Source organism: Mauremys reevesii, linkage group 8, assembly GCF_016161935.1.
Source record: "Mauremys reevesii isolate NIE-2019 linkage group 8, ASM1616193v1, whole genome shotgun sequence".
Lineage (NCBI taxonomy): Eukaryota > Metazoa > Chordata > Testudines > Geoemydidae > Mauremys > Mauremys reevesii.
Window position 1 is genome coordinate 1,265,434 of NC_052630.1, and position 25,614 is coordinate 1,291,047.

Genomic DNA, 25,614 nt, shown 5'->3' on the forward strand with positions numbered 1-25,614 from the left:
TCAATACAGATTGTAGCTCTGGTCGCCCTATCTCAAAAAAGATACATTCGAATTGGAAAAAGTACAGAGAAGGGCAACAAAAATGATTAGGGGTGTGGGACAGCTTCTGTATGAGGAGAGATTAAAAAGACTGGGCCTGTGCGGTTTAGAAAAGAGACAAGGGGGATATGACGATAGAGGTCTAGAAAATCTTGACTGCTCTGGAGAAAGAGACTAGGGAAGTGTTATTTACCCCTTCCCATAACACAAGAATCAGGGGTCCCCTGGTGAAATTAATAAGCAGCAAGTTTAAAACAAACATATGGAAGGACTTCTTTACGCAACGCACAATCAGCCTGTGGAACTGATCAGGGGATGTTGTGAAGGCCAAAAGTATAACTGGGTTCAAAAACAAATTAGATAAGTTCCTGGAGGACAGATCCATCCGTGGCTATTAGCCAGGATGGGCAGGGTCACAACCTCCTACTCTGGGTGGCCCTAAACCTCTGATGGCCAGAAGTTGGGACTGGACAACAGGGGATGGATCACTTGATAATTGCCCTGTTCATCCCCTCTGAAGCACCTGGCACTGGCCGCTGTCGGAAGACAGGACACTGGGCTAGATGGGCCATTGGGCTGATCCAGTATGGCCGTTCTGATGTTTTTAATAAATTCTGGTGACATAACTGGCCATGTTACAGAAAGGGCTGCTCAGAGAACCCATTAGTGAGCCAGTTAGGTTCTGTTTAAGTGACAGCAGTTCACAGTCAGTTGGATAAGTGGGTTTATTCAGTCTGGTCTGTTTCTACCTCTAAATCCTTGGCTTCCAGATCCGGAGTTGTAGCAGTGCCCTCCGGTTTTCTCTCCTGGGAAGGATCTCTGCTTCCTATGGGTTCTGAATAATAAATGCCCGGCTTCTGTAACTTACCCTCAGCCTTGCAGTGTACATTAAGTTGAATTTTAGTCCTGAGCCTTGTAAGTGTTGATTTTGCTCCAGCAAGACCTTGTTACCTGTTGTAAGAGGTGTGTAACTCTCCAGATGAATAGCAGTTTTAGAGAACAATAAATTCTCAGTTCATCTTGCAGTTGTTAGGGCATGGTTCAGGATTCAAAGACTACAAGGAGAGTCTTGGACGGCATAGAATGAGTGGCCTTTTTCCTTGGCAATCTCCTGGCAAATATTTGTAGTCCCCAATTCTCCTCCTAGACTAGCAGATCTTGTAGCAGAAGCACCTGGAAAGCCTCTGGTTTCTTACTATTGATGATCTGTGGCAAACTGACTGACTCAGGAATTTGTTAGTCATGCTGTATTGCCAAGCTCATCAGTGCTATTTTGCCAAGTTTCCTCCATTTGCTCAGGGCTTTTCAGTGGCATCTGAAAAGTTTCATCTGCAGGAACTTTTCTGGATAGTGGGTTGTGTAATCCACACTTGACTGCCTGTGACTTATCCTGGAGCCAAGGAACTCTTGTCCTCCTCCTTGGAAAGAGTCAAGCAAATTTGAAACTCTTTTCCCAACTCTGTGGGAACAGGAAGAGATGACCATACAGCATTCCCTGCACAAACAGAGGTTCTGGAAATGCTGTAGGAAGTCTGTCTCACCACATACAAAATAGTCCTGACCCTTTTTGGTTGGTGAAAGCTTCTGGGAAACACCAGGCCCTCTGTCGACAGAGATTGTTGGTGCTTCCTTGAAGGACAATCTTCTACCCACCCTCAGATCTGCAATATTTCAGCCAGCGCTTGAGAAACCAGCTGACACTAGCATCCTCGTCAGTTACTGCTCTGTCTCCTGAGAAGAAAGATGCTGTACAATCTCGCTTGTTGCGGAGTTCCACTGATAGACCCTTGTTAGCCAGAGTGGAACCTAGCTCTAGTATGGCAGTGGTACCAGCCAAGCTGATGAGCTGTGGGCAGAGCCCAGGTAGCTATGCTAATATTGGTAATCGATCATCAGCCTTTATAGCAGGGATTGGCAACCTTTCAGCAGTGCTGTGCTGAGTCTTCATTTATTCACTCTAATTTAAGGTTTCGCGTGCCAGTGATACATTTTAACGTTTTTAGAAGGTCTCGTTCTATACGTCTATAATATACAACTAAACTATTGTTGTATGTAAAGTAAACAAGGTTTTAAAAATGTTTAAGAAGCTTCATTTAAAATTAAATTAAAATGCAGAGCCCCCCGGAGCGGTGGCCAGGACCCGGGCAGTGTGAGTGCCACTGAAAACCAGCTTGTGTGCCGCCTTTGGCCCCCGGGCCATAGGCTGCCCGCCCCTGCTCTATAAAGTGATTGTGAAGTGCTGCTGGTCTGCCTGTGAGGCCTTTCGCAGGGAGGATGGAGTCACTTGAAAGTGGTTTCACTCAGTCATCCTGGATCGAGCCCACAGGGCCCTAATGGGTAGCTGCTTCTATTCACAGAGCTCCTGTGAAGTCCCACAGAGACTCAAGATCTATACTAAACCCTTGGGAGAGGTGGCAAGATGCTGTGGGTTGCAGTGCCGTCTCTGATGGGACGCAGCTCCACATCTCCTTCTCATCTGGCACAAACACCACTGTTACTCCAGTGTCCCTCATTTGAAGGCACCTGGATAAATAGAAGCAGGTTTATTCTCAGTCCATTGACCAAGATGATGTTGGTAGAAGGAGAGGAAGTGGTCTGAGGAACTGGCAGGAGCAGTAAGCTCAACCTGGCTTCTGTAACTTACCCTCCGCTAGTCAAGGTAGCGTGTAGCTCTTGGGTTAGGCGGTGGCCTTGGATGCAGGCCCAGCCGTGGGGAGAGACGGCTTTCTGACACTTCCACAGCGGCTCTCTGCTTGGGGCTAACTGGGAAGGCCATGCAGTAGCTTCAGGTAGTTCACCACGTAGTGGTTGTGAGGAAGTGGGACTGTTTTTAATGTTTCCTCTGAATACTGTGTGGGTGCCTCAGTTTCCCCTGTGCAGTTCTTAACTCTCTAGGGGGTGAGAGTGTTGAGGAGCAAAGGGCCACTGCCAATAAAAGGCCGGCACTCTGTCTCCTGGCAACTAATGGCTGAGGCCCTTCCCTCTGCAAGGGGATGCTAAAGGTGTCGGAGAACAAAGGAATCAGGTGACCTCCTGGCCCGGGGAAGGAACAAAGCCCAGAGAGGAGGGGCTGGAGGGTGAGTCAGTTTGGGGCTGGCTGGGAAAAGGAAGTGAGGGCAGACATGGGTGTCTGGCTCACGCCCCCCCATCCAGAATGGACCCGGCCGAGGGGTCCGGTTCTCTGTTTTAGACCCTGTTTCTGTCATCGAATAAACCTCTGTGATACTGGCTGGCTGAGAGTCACGTCTGACTGCGCTGTGGGGGGGCAGGACCCTGTGGCTTCCCCAGGACCCCGCTGGGGCGGACTCGCTGTGGGAAGCGCACGGAGGGGCACATGCTGAATGCTCCAAGGAGAGACCCAGGAGGTGAAGCCGTGTGAGCTCCTTGCCCTGCAGACAGGCTGCTCCGAGGGAGAGGAGGCTCCCAGAGTCCTGCCTGGCTTGGTGGGGAGCAGTTCCAGAGCAGCGCCCGGGGACTCGGTGACAGGGGCCTACAGTCTGGGTCAGGCAGATCCACGAGAGCATAGTGTTCCATGGTCTGCTGGCTCCCTGTCCACTTCCAGATCCCTTCCAAGGTCCTGGACCATCTCTCCACTGGGCAAGGCCTTGCCATTTCTGAGGTTGGCTGTGCCAGCTGGGAAGTTGTGGCCTGAGGTCCCCAGGGTGAAACAGGAGGAGGAGGAGGAGGGCATTCTCGGGGAGGGCCCTTGGCTCTGGAACTTGCTATCACTGGCAATAAAGGCGAGGCTGGATCTGGTGCCAGGGACAGCCCCTCTCACCTGTCGGAAGCTGCGAGTCTGGCACAGGCCCGTTGCATCTCACTGTTCAAGTCTCTGCTTTCAGCAGGTTTGTGCTGATGAGCTGAAAGTCTGAGACTAATAGAGCAGAGTGTGACTTTGATTTCAACAGCAGCCTTGGCTAGCGCCAGGCGTGGTACTTCCAACATGGAATTGGCTTTCAACAATTAAATTAGCCTCACTGGTATGTGTGTTTCCCGTGCAGGGCTCCGTCCTGTGGTGTTGGCTCTGCCCTCTCGTTGCATGCTTGGTAGCGCTGCGCAGTTGTGCCATGCTACAGACCTGCCCTGTCCCTTTGGTGACCTCGTCTGGCTTCCAGTGACCATTTCTTTTCAAGGTGATGCTGGAAGCAAGCTCCCTGTCAAGCGTGAGGGCAATCGCTGTCCGGGGCGTGGGAGGGGAATCAAACAAGCTGACTCTTCAGAGGCAGGGAGTTGCACCTGCCTGCATTGTGGCTGGATTTGCTCCCCGGAGTCTGTGCAAAGCGGGCTGAGCAAGGCAGTGTATTTTTCTACTGCCTCTTGGAGCCTGTCAAGAAAAGCAGATGTTTAAACAGCTGAGAGCTTTGGAAGCCAACCGTTTTCGCACTTTTTGGACAACGCTTCCAGTGAAATTGCTCATGAGAGGGACCCAAAGAGTAAAGAGCAGATTCCTACAAACAGGGGGGCTGGAGCGCTGAGAGCCATGGAACCAAACTGCAAACCCTGCATAGACTGCAAACCACTTCAAGCCAGGGGTGCAGCAGCACCCCCCGCACCTCTAGCTCCAGAACCTCTGCCTGCAAGGAGCAGGAAGCTTGGAGCCCTTCAGGTTGCTGTATTTGAAAGCTGTAGCCTGGAGAAGAGGCTTTCTCCCGGGCTGTCACGGAGTGCAGCAGTGTACATTGGGTGCATCACACCAGCCATAGCTCTTAGTTTCTCCTTGTACACTGAGTGTGAGCGATGACCTTGGAACAAAAAGCATTGGCTGCAGCTGGGAGATATTTAATTGATGAAGGGTTTTTTTGGACTTGTGATCTTATTAAAGAAGCATTTGGTTGAGTGGCCCCTTGAGTTTGTACTCTCCTTGTCAGTGGTTGGGTCAGCCTATGGCAGGCCTCTCTCTCCGCTGCAGGGATCTCCAGGCTGGCTTTGCCTGCATGCCAAGTACTTCTGGGCAAAGGGTTTCTCTGCCCCTGGAGGTGCAGCCTCCCACCAGCAGAAGTAAAACGTAATTAAATGGTGCGTGCCGGTTCTTTGGTTCAGTAAATAAGGAAGATTTAAGACTTTCTGGAGCTCAGATGCTCTGTGTGTGTTTGGGCCCATCAGGCTTCGCTGGATTCCCTTCAGCAGTTCTTTGCACTGGAGCTGTACAGTGGAACATTGTGAAGCAAATTAAACATTCCCCTGCCTATAATTTTACTCCTGAAACTGTTAAATGTCTAGACTCTGTGTACCCACAAATGGTAAAACAGAGGGGCCTCCTGCACTCGGTGACTGAGCATATGAGACTAGAGACACATCAAAGGATTCTGGTATCCCGGCATGCTGAGCTAGGTCCCTTTCCAGTCATTGGCTCCATTTCCGGGTAGCGGGTTTTGTAAGTGTTTGTTCCATGCATGGGAACAAGCAGCATCTGCAAAGGAAAGTCGAGTACGTTCCTAAATCACGTCGGGGATCTGGGATGAGCACTGAAGGCGGAAGTGTTGCGAGTGATCTTAGAGATTGTTTTGGTAGTTGCAAGAAGGAAGGAAGAAGACTGATGCAGCTCAACTGGTAGTGCAGCAGTGCATCGAGAGGTGGGCTGAGGATGACAGAGTCTGCCGGGATTAGACAGGAGGGGGCTAGACCCCCTGAGGCATAGAACTGGCAGGCCTTTAAACTAGGGATGGGAGGGCAAAACCAGAGCTTTCACGTCACTCCATTGGGGTGTGTGCTTCTCACGTACAAAGGAAAGGCCAGATTGGCACATGGCTTTATGGACTTCACCCCTGGTTCCTATGCACAAGGGCCTGTCCTGATGTTAACACAGGGCTGCTCTCCCCAGGCGATTGCAGGGGCGCGTGTCACCTCAGAGGTGCTGGGCTCTGGCAAACAGAATAGGACGGGGTAGAGCCAGGTGGAAGGAAATAGAGAGCAGTGAAGGGGCCCAAGGAGGTTGAGGGGAGGGTGACATGGGCAGAGGACTGGGAGTGGAATATTATTTTAACTGCTGAACCTTGGGTAGGCTGAGGAGGGGTAGACGGGGAGCTGGAGGGGGGAAGTTACTCTAATCCCAGCTAGAGCAAATCATGGTGTGCAGCAAAGTTTTGGCTTTGGGGACAGAGCAAAAGAGGCAGATCTTAGAAATGACATTGAGAGCGAAGTCAGAGCCTGGGTGTGATTGGAGAAGGGAAAGGAATAGAACTAATCCTCTGGTGCAGGGGTGGCCAACCTGAGCCTGAGAAGGAGCCAGAATTTACCAATGTACATTGCCAAAGAGCCACAGTAACACATCCGCAGCCCCCCATCAGCTCCCAGCACCTCCCACCCACTGGAAGCCCTGCTGATCAGTGCCTTCCCCTCCCTCCCAGCTCCTCCCGATCAGCTGTCCCCATCAGCTGTTAGGGGGAGGGCATGGCAGGCTCAGGGGAGGGGGCGGGAAGGGGTGGAATGAGGGCAGGGCCTGTGGCAGAGCCAGGGGTTGAGCAGTGAGCACCACCTGGCACACTGGAAAGTTGGCGCCAGTAGCTCCAGCCCCAGAGTTGGTGCCTGTAGAAGGAGCCACATTTTAACTTCTGAAGAGCCGTGTGGCTCCGGAGCCCCAGGTTGCCCCCCCTGCTCTGGTGGGAGCAGGAGTGTGGGGCTGGGCGTGCTTGCTCGTTTTGATCCAATTCTGCAATCCGTGGAGGAAGGGACAGCAGTAGGTATAATGTATTAGGGTTTCAGGAAACCACTTAATAGTGTGTCTTGCAAAATCTTACTTGGATAAATAATTCAGCTTGGTTTTGGGTAGGGACATTCCTGGGCTGAAAACCTGCCACAAGAGTATCAGCAAAGGGTAATGATAATAGCCAGGAATCTAGTTCCGCGGAGGTGAGTAGCAGAGGCCACAGGGGCTGGTGTTAGGACGCTCAAAAAATCCACTGATGCTATTAAATTGGGAGGAGTTCCCAGCACATCAGTACAGAGAGACAATCCAGGATAAGAACTATGGGCAGGAAACAGCAAAACGTAGGTTTGGTTTGGAAGGCTGCAGCGTATCCGTCCAGGGTAAAATAACCGGACGTGTGCACACTGCCTGGGAAGGAGCACCTGGGACACGAACCGCAGCACGAGGGGGAGGGGGAGAGCAGACGGTGCCTGACACTAAATGGCTTGGGGGCTGCAAAGTAAGAGAGCTGCTGTCAGGGAGCAGGGAGATGTTAGTGCCTCTCCGGCTCTCCCTGGAGAGCTGCTCCTTGCCTGGGCCCAGCTTTACTAAATGCTGCCAACTGGAAGGAATTCAGTGGCAAGCAATGTAAATAGCCAGGGATCTTCAGCAACTGCCTGATGTATGTGGAAACGAGTGTGGCTTGACTAAGGCCTAATAGGGCCATGTATGTAAGCACACGTGTCATTTTAGACGTGAATAGTCCCATTGAATCAATGCGCTTGTAACAACACAGGTGCTTATGCAGTTTGCTGAATTGCAGGAAGCCACAAGACTACAAATGGTTGAAGGCTGCGACCACCCACAAGGAATGGCTGACGGGAACACGTGGAGCTCGAAAGTACTAGGATAGAATTAGGGCCCAAGTAGGCTGGCCGTGCTGCCTGGGAGGGGATGAGGCTGGCTCCCCAAATGAAGGGTTGAAAGCCCTGCCTCTTGGGGCACTTTGAGCTGGCCGGGACAGAATGCTAGAAGCTGTGCTGAAGGGAACAGTCCTCACTTGCCAGGCTGCTGGACGTTAGGAATCTGCTTACGACTCTCAAGGCCAGACAGGTGCACTGCATTGCAGTGACTGGCAGGAAGTCTGTTGTCTCTCTCTGCTCCTGTTTGCATGTCAGTCTTTAATGGTGACAGAATGTTCTTCAATGAACGTTTGAAATTCAAATGTCACACAAATGGAGGATGGTTCCTCAGAGCCAGTGTTTTAGCCTGTGCGTCTTGGGGAAGGGCCCCACTGCTTGTCGTTTATGTACTTTGTTTTTTCCTTCGCAGCAGGAGTCCAAGGAGGAGAATGGATTACAGAAGAAAAGAACCAAGCAGCAGCTGGATAGAGTGAAGTTTGCTGCTAAAAGAAAAATTGCACGTAGGTCTCACGTGAGCTGGGTAGAGGGAAGTGGACCGCGGTCAGTATTTTTTGGGGGTGGGGTGGTTGCATGGGATTTCAGGCTGAGCCCCTTGCACAGTGATGAATCTCACCCTTCCTGAGTAGACTGTCTGTCACTTGTGTGTTCCCCAGGATGAGAGTGCACACACGAGTGCCCTTCCTAGGCGTGTGCGCGAGCAAGCGCATGTCGCATCCAGTATCTAGATGAGGTGTGGAGCTGTCAAGGAAATAACTGCGTCCTGCAGCGCAGGGGTCAGGCTGCGTCCCCACTAGAGCCGCTGGTCGAGAGCCTTGGAGGCTCTGGAAGGCAGCTCCAAATAACGTATCCAGGTCAAAACAAGACAAGGAGTGAAACGTTGTAGTGCAACAGCTGCAGTGAGGAGCGCATCTCTGACCCTGCTGGGGCGCTGATTTCAATGAACGGGGCTTGCCCTTTGGATAGTGCCGTCGCCCGTCACTGCCTGCCGCGTGCCCCGTGGCAGACAGACAAAGGAGATAACGGAATAGGGCGGGGGCAGGTTTCCTGAAACGGCTGGAGGAATTGCGTTAAGATGGGACTGAATCATCGGCTGTCCCCCTCGTGCGTGTGGCTCACATATGCGCTCGTTGTGTAACGAGAAGGGTGCCGACACTCCTGGCTCTGCAGCCACTCTGTCATGGGTCGGGACCTTTGCACTTTGCTGAATCTGGGCCAAATGGGCAAATCCTGCCCCCTTGTCTGTGGAGGCAGAAGGCCAAGCCCTCTGTGTGAAGTAGCTGGAGTGGGGAAGGGGGAGCTAGGACTGGGGCATATCCATTGGCCATTCCTTAGCATAGGGGTGGCCCAGCTGCCACAGAGGTGCTGCCTGTCCCGAGTCTTGGCTGGGATGACTCCTCTGCCGCTCCACAGCTGGTGGGTGTACAGGGGGATCGGCGTCCTGGCCCTTCAGCTCCCCACACGCAGCCAGCTGCTCAGACAAGGCCTGCTGCAGGACTTGGGGCATCACGCCTTGTGTGAGCTCTTACGTCCGGACCTCGGGTGGGGAAGGTTTCCATGTGATTTGGATGCAGGTCTTGTATTCCCTGGGGGAGAGGGGTCAGCTACCAATAATTCATTCGGCACTTTCACTTTCAGGGCTGCTCTTTGATTTATTATAAATGAGAATGAGGTTTTTGGTGTTTATTTTTAGGCAGATTAAGCTTTGCAGTAGAAATCTTTTTTCTCTGTGTATTTAACGTGTTCCTTGAATTGCATGGCAAATTGGTTTTGTAAAGGCACTCTGGGAGCTTCCTCCCCAACGCATTCCCCATGCTGGGAGCTGTCTCCAGGCTCTGGTTTGTAAAACGTAGCCTCCCGTTCTTGCCTTCTTGCCATGTTCCTCATTTGAACCTAAGCCATAAATCCAGTAGATCTGTGACGTGTGATTCAGAGACAAGCCCCACAGGAATCGCCCTTTGTCTTTTCTGGCTGAAGTTGGGGCTTTAAAGCACACTGGAACATCTGTATTGGAATTGCGCTCTGGATATGTGGAAATGGCGCGATTCTGCATTTCCATTTTGAGTTAATCTCACATTAGCAAGTGTTAGAACTAGAATTAGTGGGGTTGGCATCTCATTCACTATGGAAATGTTAAAAGGAAACATAAATTGCACAGTAAATTGCCATATTAGCATTTTAAAAGACTCTGAAATGTTTTAATTTGTTTAGGGCTGTGATGTCTTAAAAACAGTCTGTCTGCATCTCTCTCCCCTGCCACCATGTTTCTTGGCTGGCCTTGGTCCCAGTGGGAATGGGCTGTTGGATTTCATGCCTTGTCATGATGAACGTCTTCAGTGTCTCTTGGAGTGTGGTATGTAGGAAGCTCAGCTTTGGAATAATGGAACTACTACTCCTTAAAAAATACAAAGCAGAGGCATTCTTGTGGGAAGACTCAGGGTGGGCGTGTGCATGGGCTCACATGTGCCCCTTACTTGCTGGCCGGTGGTTATTTCTCTGAAACCCTGAGAATCTGCCATCTCATTTGGACACCCTTGAGATGAATCTTGCCTCCTAAAGCACAGCATCTATTTTCGTGCCTCAGAGTTCTGAAATAGTCTGTTTGCACACATCAGTAGGAGGCTAACACAATACTTAGAATTTCTAATCACCATAAATTATGCCCAGTATAATCAACATCAAGCGCACACACATTGCGAGTGTCTGCATGCAGTGCTTAGATATGATCAGATGTACTATTCTGGGTCTCGCAGACGAGTCAGTGTACAGACAGCTCAGCTGAAACAGATCAGCCCCTTTGGATTTTACGTGATCTGAGCGGCTCCATCCACTCTCCCAGCAGTTGCATATTTCCAGGTGGAACTAGGCCTGGGGCTTCCCCACTCCTCAAAGCACCTACACATCTGGGGGGGAAACAAACACATTTCAGTTTTTTCTCGTTGGTTTGCCAGAGGCAGCACTTTTCTAGCTTCAGAGGGGGAGCCGTGTTAGTCTGGAGCTGTAAAAAGCGACAGAGTCCTGTGACACCGTATAGACTAGCAGACGTACTGGAGCATGAACTTTCGTGGGTGAATACCCACTTCGTCAGACCCACGAAAGCTCATGCTCCAGTACGTCTGCTAGTCTATAAGGTGCCACAGGACTCTGTCGCTTTTCTAGCTGTTCCACATCCACTTGGGTGAAACTGACGACAAAGGTACAATAGGAATTTACTGAGAAATCAGTGCATTTACTGACCTGCCTGGATGTCGATAGCCGCATTCTGCAAACACTTGTGCACCTGGGTAACTTTAAGCACACGGGGAGCCCCAGTGACTGCAGTGGGGGTTATTTATATGCATGTGTACATGCTTGCCCAGTTGGGTCATAGTCTTGCCTGCCTTACAGGGCGTGGGGTTTGAACAAGAAAGGTGCTGGCTGAGTGCAGAGTATTGTTATGTTTGGTGACAGGACCCTTCTCTGATATATGGAGAATTGTGCAGTGTTTACACTGACGAGAAAATTCTCTTTTCATGGTTCCTTCTAGCTGGAAAATTACAGCATGACTTTGTCCAAGGACAAAGATTCCCCTGGGTCCTGAGTGCGCTGCAATCTGTCTTCACTTCCCCCTGTTTCTCTTTCTCTTTTCTTGATTAATTTGTAAAGAAAAATACAGAAACAAACAATACACTGCTCTGAGATGGCCCCAAAGTGAATGCAGCGGTTGTAGTCAGAATAGTTGGAAGAATGGTCCAATCTCACTTCAGTGGAGTAAATAACCTTGTCAGCACAGAATGGGAGAACATCCCCAAAATGCGATGTCCCGTGGCTGGCTGAATGCGGTTGTGCTGTAATGTGGTGTCATTACGCAAGACAACACGGTCCTCGTTTTTCTCGAGTGAAGCAGTGCTGCTGGATTCTGCTTGCAGCTGGGAGGCAGCGGATGGTTTAGAAAGCAGAGGCCAGGAATCCCTGGGTGCGGCTTTTCTGGGGGACATTTCTCCTGTGAAATGGGCTGGGTTCGAGACGCTGTAGTTGAGAATGAGGGGCCCTTTTGTTCAAAACCCCAGTGTTTAGTTGCTTCTCAGCATTCGGGCTAGGAGGGCTACCCCCAGGTGCAGGTGTGCACATGCCTGGGGGGGTTGAAGGACATCTGCCAGTTGTGTTTGAGTTCTGACTGTGGCAATGTCTTTTTCAGCTCCTAAGAGAGCTGCTGAGTTGCTTTTCCACATTCTCCATTCTGCAGGTGTTGTGTATTTTAAGCATGGTGAAGAGTAGGGTCAGAATCTAAATAAATAGGTGTTCTCCCAAGTAACTGCTTTGTTTGAAAAAGGCAGCCTTGCGTCGAGGTTGCTGTGACTGAAGAATCCTTTGGGGAAGAAATGTGCTGCTGAACTAGCAGTTTTGAATGCATCAGACCTGGCACAGTGATCCATCAGAGCAGTGATGGGAGCAGGGCGAGGGGTCATTTGCACGTGGCAGATCTTTCTGGGTACTGGCCAGCAGATACAGCTTGCACCTGCTTCCTGGGGTGAGCTCCCAGGATATCCCACACCACAGGGCAATGTGGCCAGTAATAAAGTGTAATACAAAGGAACTGCTGCTCTGCCGGTGAGACTGAACCTTATAAATACCTTCGTTCGTGATCAAAGTCTAGCTTCTTCCTGTGTCCTTAGGTGCACGTTCTGTCTGCAGCAATGCCAAATGCTACCTCTGTGCCACGCTGAGGGCATGAAAAGGCCTTTTGTAGTGAATACACCAAAGGGAGTCAGAGCTAAGATTGCTATGGAAACCTTAACTGAATGTACGGACTTTGGGTCAGTGATTCAGCATTGCACAAGTGTATTATTTTGCATTTAGTACTGTCTGTGCCCATATCAAAAGTACCACTTAAGGAAAGCTGAGATTTAACAGCTTTGGTCTGGTGTAAGTTTTTGTCCTAGGAATGTGAGAGTCCCTAGGTACCTTCCTCCATGTGCCACATACGTGCTGGGTGTGTGGGGACATCCAGGAATGCTAATCTGAATTAATTAAGGTGTATATTTGAAGTGGATTAGTTAAACCATATTAAACCCTTATTTGAATCCTCCTCCTGGAAGTCAGAACTGAAGTGGGTTAATTCAGTTTAGTTTGTTTAACTTCTGAAGTGAATTAAAATACCGAATGAAGAGCACTTTAATTCTGAATTAACAGCGTCCACACAGTGGTTAATGTGGGTTAACAAATCCATTTCAAATTCGCTCCTTTAGTTCATGTGGATTAATTTTCCTGGATGTCCCCATATACACAAGCCTGTTGTTAACCTGGCTTCTTTCTTTAGAGATGACTGAAGACGAGCAGTTTGCACTGGCTCTGAAAATGAGTGAGCAGGAAGCCAGACAAGTGAACTGCCGGGAAGAGGAAGAAGAGGAGCTTGTGAGGAAGGCCATCGCCGAGAGCCTTAATGTAAGTGTGCCTTTGTACAGAGGCGTACAGAAATGTTGCTTCACATACTCCCTTTGGTCTCCATGCAGGAAAGGAGGCTGGTTCGTGTGGCCTGACGGGAGAACTGTAGCAGTCTGGGTGACTTGTAAGGAACGTGGGGACTAACCTTGTGTTGTTGTGCAGTATCTGTGTGTGTCCTGCGTTCTGCGCTCTGGGTGACGGCAGGGCGTGCACAGCCAATATCCTTGGCGTTTGTTTTTGTAATAAAGAATGTATCTCTTGGGGCAGGTCTACACTAAGAGCGGGGGTCGAACTAGGGTACGCAGGTTCAGCTACGTGAATAGCGTAGCTGAATTTGAAGTACCCTAGTTCGAACTACTCACCCGTCCAGACGCCGCGGAATCGAAGTCCGCGGCTCCAAGGTCGACTCCGCCACCGCCTTTTGCAGTGGTGGAGTACCGGAGTCGACCCCCCGGCGCTTCCGGAGTTCGAACTATCGCGTCCAGATTAGACGCGATAGTTCGAACTCCAAGAAGTCGAACTCACTGTGTCGACCCCGTTGGTAAGTGTAGACTAGCCCTTGGAAAGCAAATCTTTTGTTTTTCAGAGCTACCAGCCTTCAGATTCCCCTGCTGCGACCTCTGCCCCACCTCCTGCACAGGCAACGTGCGAGCCAGTGCAGAGCCACCCGGCTGAGCGAGGAGAGGCTGAGATCCATGGAGCTGTGCCACCCTGCCCCGACTCCCCGCATTCGGAGGGCAGCTCCCATTCCTGGAGCACAAAAGCTGACGGGAATGGACAGACAGATGTTGCCAAGAGCCCCCTTGTGGTGCTGACGAGGTTAAGCCAGGAAATAGTTGAAAGCTCACTACTATCCAGCATAATCGTATCTCCAGGGAAGAGCCAGCCTTTAACAAAGTCAAATGAAAAGCCTTCCTCGCCAGCAAGAAGCCATTCCAGGGACACGTTACCCAGCCCTTGTGGCGAGAGCCTGATCTCCCTGAGCCCCATCTTTGGCCGGGTTACTCCGGGCGCCTGGCAGCTGACGCCTCGGAGACTGTTTTCAGGGTCGTGCAGCACTTCAAAAGCAATGGGTGGGGACCAAGACGAGCCACCTCTGGCCAGCACTGGAAGCTCTGCGGGAGAGCCCCCGGCGGGCAGCTCAGCAGTGCTCCGGAAGGGCAGGCCCTGGGAGCCGGGTGGCATTCCACAGAAGAGCTGCGGAGCGGGAGGCCCTGAGTGTGCACCACAGCGTGGGCACAGGGGGCGAGGCTCTGTTTGTGCTGAGCACGTGAAACGGAACAAGGTGCCTGACAACGCACCCGAGCTTTGTACACTGAGCATGGCTGATGAAAAGTGCAAGCAGGAAGATGCTAGAGACACAGTGCACTATTACTGGGGTATTCCATTCTGCCCCAAAGGGGTGGACCCAAACCAGTACACCCAAGTCATCTTGTGCCAGCTGGAAGTGTACCAGAAGAGCCTGAAGCAGGCTCAGAGGCAGCTCTTGCAGAAGAAGGAGTTTGGTGACCCAGTCGTGCCCTGCTCTTCTCCCCTGAGCCAGAATGAGCATGGGAAAGGGGAGCGAATAAACAGGGCAAATGGCGTTCCCGACGACACAGACGATGGCAGGAAGGAGCCAGAGAGTGCTGCCTGGCTTCTCGCCACAAAGAACAGGGAGCCCGAGCAGAATCCAGGGCAGAACTTGGAAGAGGAAAAGAACTCTGCGTCCGAGGATGAACCAACCACCAGCTATTGCCAGGTAATGGAGTCAGCTTGTACGTATTGTACAGACAGGATGAGCAGGGGGTGCTAATGCTCTTCACCTCTGTCTAGGGGCCAACCTGTGCAAGAGACCAGACACCAGCAAAGGTCAGTGCCTTTCATTTCTACTGTTTGTGCCCCGTGGCTCGCTTCCCCAATCACAGCTCAGCCCCTCTGCTGCTGCGGTCAGCTCCCAGACTGCCCCGAGCACTGCCGGGCATCCCACATGTACAGCAGCCTGCCTGGCAGCGCTCCAGAGCAGCACTCGCTCGCTCTTTCAAGAGCTTCATCCCTCGGGATTCAGAGCTGCCGAGAGTGCAGAGCCTTAGTGCAGTCCCAAGCAGGGCAGGCAAAGCGCATGTGACCTGTGGCACCACAGCTTAGAGCCAGGCGGAAACGTGGTTCCAGGCCGCTGGCCTGCCCTCTCCTCAGGTGGGTGGGGTACCGACCTTTTTCTCTTGTGTCCTTTCTACTGCAGACCATAGAGTGAACTGTGTGTGTGCTGCTTGCCCAGGGTCGTGTGGGGTAGCAGGTGCTGTCCTGGACTGGGGAGTTTGCCGTGTTAGTCGGCCTGGCCCGAGTTGTTCTGCCTGGCGGACGCTAGGTGTCAGTGTTAGTCCCTGTCAGGGCTCTCAGGCCGTGCTGAAGACAGCTTTCTGTCACCGCTACGTTTAAACATATTTATTACTGCTGTATTTTAGCTTTGGGTCAGCCTCTTCCAACCCTCATTTTTCATACTGACTTACTCCCAGATCCTTGTACAATTGGATCTTCTCTGTGACGGCAGCCTCCGCTCTGTGGTTCCTATTTCCAAGTGTATTGGATCAGTGACCCCAGTTGATAGAAAGATACTGACCTTCTTCTGTGAGATGTGTATTGGGTCTGGGTCTGGTGAACGCTCTCAGGAGAAGCGTCCCGTCCGCCTTTCCTGTGGAACGGAGACGTGCCGGGCGGGCTGCGCGCAGCCTTGCTTGCTTGGGCTTGGGTTTGGACAAGAAAGAAAGAAACACGCCGTAAAGGTGACCTGCAGAGGGAAACCATTGGCCTTGTGCCCTTTTTTAGCTTCTTTATGGTGGATACAAAGGACCCAGGAGATTTGTGTCACAAGGATTTTTTTCTCCTCATCTTTTCCATTAGAAATTCAGGTCTTGTTTAACTCGGAAGGCTCTGTGGTTACTGGAGAGCTAATGAAATTATGGGATCAAAAGACACTGGAAACTGCCGCAATTGAGGGAGGAAGGAGGGACTTTTAATCACATGGTTTAAAACTTGGGGGGGGGGTGTTAATACATATTTCACCCTAGTGCCTAGTGAACTTCGGGAGACGAGATGTCTCAGAGACGCAAGGTGGGAGCTCACAGTGCTCGTCTTCCAAACCCCCAGGGGGCCTCCGGCAAAGCCAGGGACGAGCAGATTTGACCCTGCTGATATTTCTAAGGGGGCAAAGCCTGAAAACTTTTCTATGAAACCCAGAGCACAAAACCCTGCAGGTCTTTATCTGCCACGAAGAAGCAAAACCAAACCAAAGCGCGTGCGGTTCATTTTACATCCCCTTCCCGAGGCTAACGGAAGAGTGAGCCCCCCTCCCATCACCTCGAGCCACTGTAGGTGATCTGCTGCCAGGGTCAGGATATTTACAGCTCACCGGAGCCTTGGCTGCGCCAGATTTTCTGTCAGATTTCCCACTGCTGCTGCCACAGATGTTACTTCACTGCCAGCCATGGTGATGGGAACCCAGGGCCAGTGTAGTTCTGATCCTGTTCAGAGTCGGCTGCCGGTGCCTTCCCATGGCGGTAACCGGGGTGGAGCTGACAGCAGGGGTGGGAAATTCTAGGCCAAAACTCCTGGTGTCGTCACTGCCTGGAGGGGTGAGGGGGGTGACCAGATGTTCCAATATTAGGGGCTTTGTCTTATATCGGCAACTATCCCTCCTCCCCCTGAAAAAAAAGTGTCCTGATTTTTCACACTTGCTGTGTGGTCACCTCGCCTGGAGGTTCCCCACCCCCGGGTCAGGCTGCTCTTTGTGGTCGGCTTGTGTCGCTGGGGCAGCTGCTGGCCGTCCCACCACACCCACTTGGAGTGGTAACTGCTTTTCTGCCAGTCCCTCTGTGATCAGTCCCCTCCCCTGGTGCCGTGCCGAGGAGCAGTGCTTGTGGTAGCCCTTCTGTACACCTCCCGGGTCGGTTCAATCCATGACCGGCCCCTTGATTGTCCCCAAACTGCCAGTGAGCCCCCTTACATTTGGCTAATCAGGGTTGTCAGAAAAACGCAGCATTTTCAGGCTCTTATGAACAAAGTTCAGAGTGAATTGAATCGAATCCTTCCTAGTTTTCAAAGCCTTTCACTCAGGCAGGTGGATTTCTGGGCTCTGAAAGGTTTGCTCTGTAACCGAACGGTGGGAAGGGAGCTTGGGAAATCTCGGCCAGCTCTGGAGAATGAGGAACTGGTTGCTGCTGGCCTGTGTTTTATTTATGCTCAGCATTATTTCCTTTCCAGGCCTCCCAGGCGCTCTTTGCGGAGGACATGCCTGAAGATGGGGAACCAATGCAGATTACACAGAGGTGAGGAGCAGGGGTCATTTCAGAGCCTTGGTTCCTGGACACACACTGCTGCGGCCCAGGCAGGAGAGTGCTCTGGGCGGGCTGCTGTTAGGTGTTGCCGGACGGTGCCGGCCAGAGTCAGCTCAGAGATGATGGGGAGAGGAGAACTCGCGTTGTTGTTTGACGACAGCATCGCGACATGGGCTAGGGCTGTGCAGGGCAGCTGAGCGGATGTGATCCTGGCCCTGGGGAGCAGCAGGCTAATCTGACGGGACGTAACAGAGCCATAGGACGGGGCTGGGGTGATGAGGCTGAGACACAGCAGTAGGATCGCATGGTCTTTCCAGGAAGGGAAGTGTGCAGAGTCTATTAAAAAGGGAGTTCGTTGAAGAGGAAAGAACAGAGAGGAAGGCAAAGAAAATGTCATGCCAGAGACAGGGCCCCTCTGTGCCCCCGATGGAAACAGCACTCCAGGGAGGCCAATCCAGGCCTCAGCCGGTGGCGGAAATGGGCCATGGCAACACGATTCTCCTTTGGCTTTACCTCTCCCCCTTGGTGCGGTAAAACCAGGTTCTGAAGGGGACCCTAGGAGAGTTGGCCTCTGGTTGCCATCTCTCCCTGCAGGGCTAGGAGACATTGGCGGGGGTGGCTTGCGGTTCTTATTGCAGACTAGATACGCTCTGAGCAGAGGCATATGGGGAGGACTTGGGGAGCAGTTTACTAGGGAGGTTTCAATATTTGCAGGAGTTGCAAGCCCAGCTGTGGGAAGCTGCTTGATTCTCATGGTACTTTAAACTGCTTTTATAGTTCAAAATGCTTTTGGCATAAAGCTGCTGCCTTTTCCCTGCCTGCTCTCCACTCTCCTCCCCCCTCACTGAGATGGCAGTATTTGGGCTGAACACGAGATTAGGGGCAGGGCTTGAAATGCCAGCCGATTGCTCACCTCGGGCCAGTCGGAAGCTTGCCCGGTGGAGCAAGGGGCCTACGCTGCCTGGCTTCTGCAGAACTTTAGCAGGTTTTAAAATGCAGGAAGTGTCTAGCCCTTATGGCTGTGAAGAAAACCTGCAGGTGTGAACCGATGCAATGCTGGTCTCTGTTGCCACCCAGAGCTTTCCCAGGCAGCAGAGACAGTGAAATAAACCAGACTCTGGGAAGTGTGGTGGCTGCTGAAATGTGCTTGGGGAGTCTGCCCTGTTAGGCTCCCACCAGCTGTCAATTTCAGTCTGTGCTGCTGAGGCTGCTGGTGACAATGATCCCCTGAAAGAGGCTGGCTGGTGGAGCCTTCCCTCCCTGGGGAGCAGCAGGAGCCCTGGGGCTGGGACATGAAGGAAGTGGCAGCTCCTATCCCCGGTTTCCAGATGGGTGTAATGGCCAGAGCCTGTTTCAGCAGGTGGGGCTCCCTAGCAGAGACCTGGTAAGAAAAGCTGGGCTGGATGCTGGCTTCACAACGGAAGGGGTTCCAGAGGGCTCCTGCGTCACCCTTTGTGTCCAGGTAGCAGGTTTAATCCTCTGTTCGATCTGACCCGTGGGCAGCCAACGTGCCAGCATGTGGCCCTGTGAATGCTACAGTGCAGCCGATGGCTGCTCTCTTTCAGCTCAAGCTTCACTACTCCCTGCTGTGACTTCTCATTTCAGCAGACAGCCCCGTGACAGCAGATAATGGTGGCTGCAGTCTTCTGAGTTGTGTGCACATGGAGCGAGCTCTCTGGCTGCTGGCAGTGTGCCAGTACAGCCCTTTGTTGGGCGATGTCTGGGTGTGCTGGTCAGCCAGCTGCTGGGGCAGCTAGAGGAGAAACCCTGCTCGGGCGTGGGGCGCCTGGCGCAGCATTAGCAGCAGTCGCCCAGGCGTGTGAGCCCCATGCCGAGGGCAGAGCGCAGCGGATCGGACTGGGGTTCTGTGACGGGTACTCAGAGACAGGTGATGTAGCAAGCACAGTGGTTTGACTTTAAATTGATTAGCCCATTTTATAGCTGTCATAGTAAGTTGTGTTGTGAGAGTCTTTTTGAAGTGACCCCGGTGTTACACACGCAGTAAACCATGCTCAGCTCAGGCTCATAACAAATGCTTTGAAATGGTTCCTTTAGAAAGAAGTCACTTGGGGTTTCCACTCAGCATTCAGTTATTTATCATAAATCGATGGGGGCTGTTTCCTCCTCTCTAGTGTGTGGTTAAGTTAAATAAATCTTCAATTTGCGGGTGTGGGGATTCATGCTTTTAAAGAGTTCTTGCATATTCGCTGAGGGCGGAGGGGTCAGCGTGAGGAACAGGCTTACTCCGCAATGGCTTCCCATTTCTCCAGCGAGGAAATGGAGGAACTGGAAGGTCAAACAGAGGAACTAGACATGGTTACACACTGCACAAAAAGCCACTAAGCTAACATTGGCAGGACTCTGCTGTAGGGAAGCTCTGAGTAGCACCACGTTCCTGCTGCGTTAGAGAAAAAGAAGAATTAGCAGTAAGGCTGGGGAGAAAGAGCAGTACAGTGTCAAGCCAAACCTCCTCCTCTTTTGTCTCCAACAAGTGCCTTGATAGAGGTAAGGAAGCACTGCTACCCGCAGAACTCCTAGAACTGAGAACAGAAAGGATCAAAGGCATCTTTTAGTGCTGAGCCGATATTTTTACTCCTCTCACCTGACACAGTGACCCTCCAGATCCTTTTATCGTGGGCTTCTAGGAGAGGGAAGTTCCTTTCAGCCATGCAGCGGTGCATGGCATTTAAACCTGTCTGTTTGTTAGTTCTCCGGGTCCTTTCTGGCGGTCAGACAGTAATTAGCCAAAGATCCTGGGGTTTGTGTGTGACCCAGCTGCATGCTGTGACACTGATTGATTTGATTTGACATGTGTGTGTTTGCTCTGATAGCATTTCTGCCTTGACCCCATTTGGCAGTAAGAGGAGCCCAGACATTGCCACGGAGAGCCCTGCTGAAGAAGAGATCACTGCTTGCCCTGGTAAGAGCCCTACTGAAATGTACTGAACTTTGCACTGGACAGGACACATCATCTGCTCTTTAAATCCCGCATTGTTCTCCCAAAAGGGGAGCCCAGCCTTTTTCTCTGTTTTTATTCACAGAGAAAAAACAAGATTTCTGTGTTTTCACAGAGCTGAAATTCATGTGGCTGGTTTGTTTCTTCTCTTGGTTGTGCAGCCTGTGTTTGCCTCTTGATTTAAAGCAGAACTTCCATACCGAGAAACTTTCCAATCTATCCATCTGAGCCCCAGGGTACTAAGGAACTAGCTGAAGCAATCTCAGAACTGTTAGCGAATATCTTTGACAGCTCATGGAGGATGGGCAGGGGCGGCTCTATGTATTTTGTTGCCTCAAGCACAGCAGTCAGGCGGCTTTTGGTGGCGCGCCTGCGGGAGGTCTGCTGGTAACGCGGATTCTGCGGCGCGCCTGTGGGAGATCCGCTGGTAACGTGGATTCGGCGGCGCGCCTGCGGGAGGTCCACCAGTCCCGCACCTTCAGTGTACCCACTGCCGAATTGCCATCGAAGCTGCGGGACCGGCGGGCCTCCTGCAGAAACGCTGCTGAAAGCTGCCTGACTGCCGCCCTCACAGCGACCGGCAGGCCACCCCTCGCGGCTTGCCACCCCAGGCACGCACTTGGTGCGCTGGTGCCTGGAGCCGCCCCTGAGGATGGGTGAGGTCCCATAGGACCGGAGAGGGCAGACAGGGAAAAACGGGGAACAAAGAGGACCCAGGGGAATTATAGACCACTCAGCCTGACTTCAGTACCTGGAAAGATACTGGAACAAACTATTACACGATCTGTCTGTGAGCACCGAGAGGATAACAGGTTATAAGGAACAGCCAGCGTGGATTTGTCAAGAACAAAATCATGCCAAACCAACCTAATTTCCTCCTTTGACAGGGTTATTGGCCTAGCCAATCTGGGGAAGCAGTAGATGGGATATAGCTTGATTTTTAGTAAGGCTTTTGAACGCAGTCCCACATGATATTCTCATAAGAAAACGGGGGGAATGCAGGCTAGATGGAATTGCTGTAAGGTGGGGGCACAACTGGTTGAAAGTCTGTATGCAGAGAGTAGTTATTAATGGTTTGCTGTCACACTGGGAGGGTGCATCTAGTGCAGGGGTCCCCAACACAGTTCCCGGGCGCCATGGCGCCCGCGGGGGCCTCTAAATGCACCCGCGTCCTGGCTGGCGGTCGAGCATCCGCCGAAATGCCGCTGCTGCCACGGTCCTTTGTCTGGCGCCCACTGATCTAGTGGGAATCCTGAAGAGGCCTGTCCTGGGTCCTGTACTATTCAGTGTTTTCATTAATTACTTGGATAGTGGAGTGGAGATTATGCTTGTAAAATTTGCAGCTGACACCAAGTTGGGAGGGGTTGCGAGCACTTTGGAGAACAGGATTAGAATTCAAAACAACTTTGACAAATTGGAGAATTGGTCTGAAATCAACGAGATGAAAATTCAGTGAAGACAAATGCAGAGTACTTCACTTAGGATGGAAAAATCAAATGCACAACTACAAAATGCAGAATCGCTGCGTAGGTGGCAGTAATGCTAAAAGGCATCTGGGGTACAGTGGGTCACAGACTGAATGAGAATCAGCAATGTGATTGTGACAAAGTAGGAGGTTATTTTCTTAATGTTTTGCATGAATACTGTGTGTGCCTCAGTTTCCCCTGTGTATTAAACAGACACCTAGGTGGTGGGCCAAGGGGGTGTGATGTTTTATGAGACCCGAGTGGGTAGGTGGGGCTGCCTTTAGCTGCCTGCATGCAGATAATGACCGAAACACTCCGAACCTGGCAACTGATGGCCGGGGGCCCTCTCCCTAGGAGCTCGCCAGCTGCAACAAGTTGGACCCCGCAGAAAGGTGGCGACGAGGTGACCCTTTTGCCCAGAAATGAGACAAAGGACGGAGGAGGGGCAACGGGTGTGTCTGAGGCCGGGCCCCTGAAAGCAGGGCCGGCTCCAGGCACCAGCCCAGCAAGCAGCTGCTTGGGGCGGCCAACAGCACGTCCGGGTCTTCGGCGGCAATTTGGCGGCGGGTCCCTCTCGGAGCGAAGGACCAGCCACCGAACTGCCGCTGAAGACTGCAGCGGCGGCGGTAGAGCTGCAGATCGCGATCACAGGGTTTTTTTGCCTTTTTTCCCCCCCTTTTTGCTGCTGGGGCGGCAAGAACCCTGGCACCGGCCCTGCCTGAAAGCGAGTCAGTCTCCTGGTCTGGGACTCGGGGAAGGATGGGGAGGGCCAGCACCCTAGGGTCTGGATTCCCCCCCACAGATGGACTTTGCTGAAAGTTCCTGATTTCTGTTCTACGCCGTGTTCCTGCTGACTAATCAATCTTCTGTGTTACACACTGGCTGAGAGTCACTGCTGGCTGTGGGGTGAGGGGCAGCGTGAGGCTCCCCCAGGGGTCCCAGCCAGAGGAGCTCACGGGGTGACCGCTGCGAGGTCAGACCCAGGAAGCGCTGAAGCTGAGCAGGCTCCTTGCCCCGGTGAGAGTGGCCCTGAGGGAGGAGAGACTGTGCTAGAGGAGGGTTGCCACCTTTCTAATCAGACCAAACCGAACACCCCTGCCCTGGCCCGGCCCCGCCCCCACTCACTCCACCACCACCCCGTCGCTCCCCCACCCTCAGTCACTTGCTCATTTTCACCAGACTGGGGCAGGGCCTTGGGTTGCGGGAGGGGATGCAGACTCCAGGGTGGGGCCAGAAATGAGGGGTTCAGGGTGCGAGAAGGGGCTCTGGGCTGGGACGGGGGTTAGGGTGCTGGGGATTTGGGTGGGGCTGGGGATGAGGGCTTTGGGATGCAGAAGAGGGCTCCAGGCTGTGGGGTGGAGCCGAGGGGTACAGAGTGTGGCTGAGGCAGGGGGTTGGGGTGCAGGGGGTGGGGGTGGGTGCTCTGGGGTGGGGCAGCGGTGCGGGTGAGGATGCGGGCTCTAGAGTGGGACCGGGGATGCGGGGTTTGGGGTTCAAGAGGGGGCTCAGGCCTGGGGCAAGAGGTTGGGGTGCGGGAGGGGGTGAGGGCTCTGGGGTGGGACTGGGGATGAGGGAGTTGGGGTGCTGGAGGGGGCTCGGGCAGGGGGTTGGCGTGCGGGGAGGGGTGAGGGCTCTGGCTGGGGATGCAGGCTCTGGGGTGGGACTGGGGATGAGTGATTTGGGGTGCAGGAGGGGCTCGGGCAGGGGTTGGCGTGCGGAGGGGGTGGGGGCTGTGGGGTGGGACTGGGTTTGTGTGATTTGGGGTGCCGGAGGGGGCTCGGGCAGGGGGTTGGCGTGCGGGAGGGGGTGAGGGCTCTGGCTGGGGATGCAGGCTCTGGGGTGGGACTGGGGATGAGTGATTTGGGGTGCAGGAGGGGCTCGGGCAGGGGTTGGCGTGCGGGAGGGGGTGCGGGCTCTGGGGTGGGGCTGGGGCTGAGTGATTTGGGGTGCAGGAGGGGGCTCGGGCAGGGGTTGGCGTGCGGGGGGGGGGTGAGGGCTCTGGCTGGGGATGCAGGCTCTGGGGTGGGACTGGGGATGAGTGATTTGGGGTGCCGGAGGGGGCTCGGGCAGGGGGTTGGCGTGCGGGAGGGGGTGTGGGCTCTGGGGTGGGACTGGGGATGAGTGATTTGGGGTGCAGGAGGGGCTCGGGCAGGGGTTGGCGTGCGGGAGGGGGTGAGGGCTCTGGCTGGGGATGCAGGCTCTGGGGTGGGACTGGGGATGAGTGATTTGGGGTGCAGGAGGGGCTCGGGCAGGGGTTGGCGTGCGGGAGGGGTGAGGGCTCTGGGGTGGGACTGGGGATGAGGGGTTTGGGGTGCAGGAGGGGCTCGGGCAGGGGTTGGCGTGCGGGGTGGGGGCTCTGGCTGGGGATGCAGGCTCTGGGGTGGGACTGGGGATGAGTGATTTGGGGTGCCGGAGGGGGCTCGGGCAGGGGGTTGGCGTGCGGGAGGGGGTGTGGGCTCCAGGCGGCGCTTACCTCAGGGGGCTCCTCGGAAGCAGTGACATGACTCTCTGTCTTCTAGGTGGAGGTGTGGCCAGGGGGCTCTGCGTAGTGCGCGCTCACTGCCTCCTCCTGCAGGCACCACCCCCGCAGCTCCCACTGGCTGCAGTTCCCGGCCAATGGGAGCTGCGGAGCCGGTGCTTGGGGCAGGGGCGGCACATGGAGCTTCCCTGGCTGTCCCACCACCTAGGAGCCAAGGGACATGTTGCTGCTTCTAGGGAGCCGCACAGAGCCATGTAGGGAGCCCAGCCACTTTTAATGGCCCAGTCAGCGGTGCTAACCAGAGCCGCCAGGGTCCCTTTTCGACTGGGCGTTCCGATAGAAAACCAGACACCTGGCTACCCTGTGCTAGAGTCTTGCCTGACATCACTCAGAGCGGGTCCAGAGCACCAAGCCAGTGACTCCGTGACAGTGATGCAGTTGTGAAACATACTAATATCAGTCTGGGGTGTCCTGTGTCAGGCACGGGAGGCTCAGCACTGGGGAGGCCCCAGCTGGGGTGCTGGGTCCGCCCTTCGTGAAAGATGTGGATCAACTGGAGAGAGTCCAGTGGAGAGCAACAGAAGTGATAAGTTTTAAAACTCTGGCCTAAGAAAGGTTACAAAAACTGGGCAAGTTTAGTCCTGGAAAAGAAGAGGGGACCTGGTGAGTCTTCAGATAGCTGAAGGGCTGTTCTAAAGGGCACTGGTGGGTTGTCCTCCGTCCCTGAAGGCAGGACAAGAAGCGATGGGCTTCCTCTGCAGCCAGGGCGATTGAGGTTGGAGATTAGGAAACTCTTTCTAACTCAGGGCAGTTCAGCTCTGGAACAGGCTCCCAAGGGAGGCTGTGGAATCTCCGTCCTTGGGGGGGTTGAGAACCTGTCAGGGCTGGTCTAGGGTTACTTGGTCCTGCCTCAGTGCAGAGGGCGGGGAGATCCCTCCCAGCCCTGCATCCCTGCGGCTACGGCTACACTACTGCGGCCAGTCGACCTACACTAGGCAAGTCGACGTTACCGCGGGGGGGTCGACGGGAGAAACTCTCCTGTCGACTTACCTAGAGTACAGTGATCTGCTGTCGATTTGGTGGGTCTTCACTAGACCCGCTAAATTGACTGCTGGTGGGATTGGGGTAAAAGGAATTTTCATCTCACATTTCATTAGCAAACTTGATTGGAACTGAATCGTTTGCTTTCTCCAGGAGCGTCTCTCTTCGCTGGTCCTGCACTGATGTCCTGATTCTGGCTTTTCACTCTGAAATCTGTAGTAGGAACAGTTCTCGTTCCCTGGGGAGGCCAAGAGGTTCCTTGCAGCTGGCTGGATGTGGCTTTTGTTGATATTGAAAACATGGGATGGCAGATGAGGCTCAGGAGAGGAGGGTGTCCGTGTGGCAAAGGGA

General features: G+C 53.3%; 1 protein-coding gene across 8 annotated transcripts in view; it reads left to right on the forward strand.

Moving 5' to 3' along the window:
* The window catches only part of UIMC1 (ubiquitin interaction motif containing 1), a 64,747-nt gene that overhangs the window by 19,310 nt on the left and 19,823 nt on the right, over positions 1–25,614 (forward strand). For 5 of the 8 annotated variants that reach the window (XR_005583655.1, XR_005583654.1, XM_039484452.1 and 2 more), the window contains 6 exons: positions 7,997–8,087; positions 12,884–13,008; positions 13,595–14,749; positions 14,824–14,859; positions 17,248–17,312; positions 20,153–20,241. Coding sequence is in view for 6 of the 8 variants with exons in the window: in XM_039484452.1 (XP_039340386.1) it covers positions 7,997–8,087; positions 12,884–13,008; positions 13,595–14,749; positions 14,824–14,859; positions 17,248–17,312; positions 20,153–20,241 (1,561 nt within the window). In the remaining 2 variants the exon portion in view is untranslated. Of the gene's footprint in view, positions 1–7,996; positions 8,088–9,795; positions 9,938–12,883; positions 13,009–13,594; positions 14,750–14,823; positions 14,860–17,247; positions 17,313–20,152; positions 20,242–25,614 lie in introns of those variants that run through there. The other 3 variants (XM_039484457.1, XM_039484455.1, XM_039484456.1) reach the window with 3 other exon arrangements.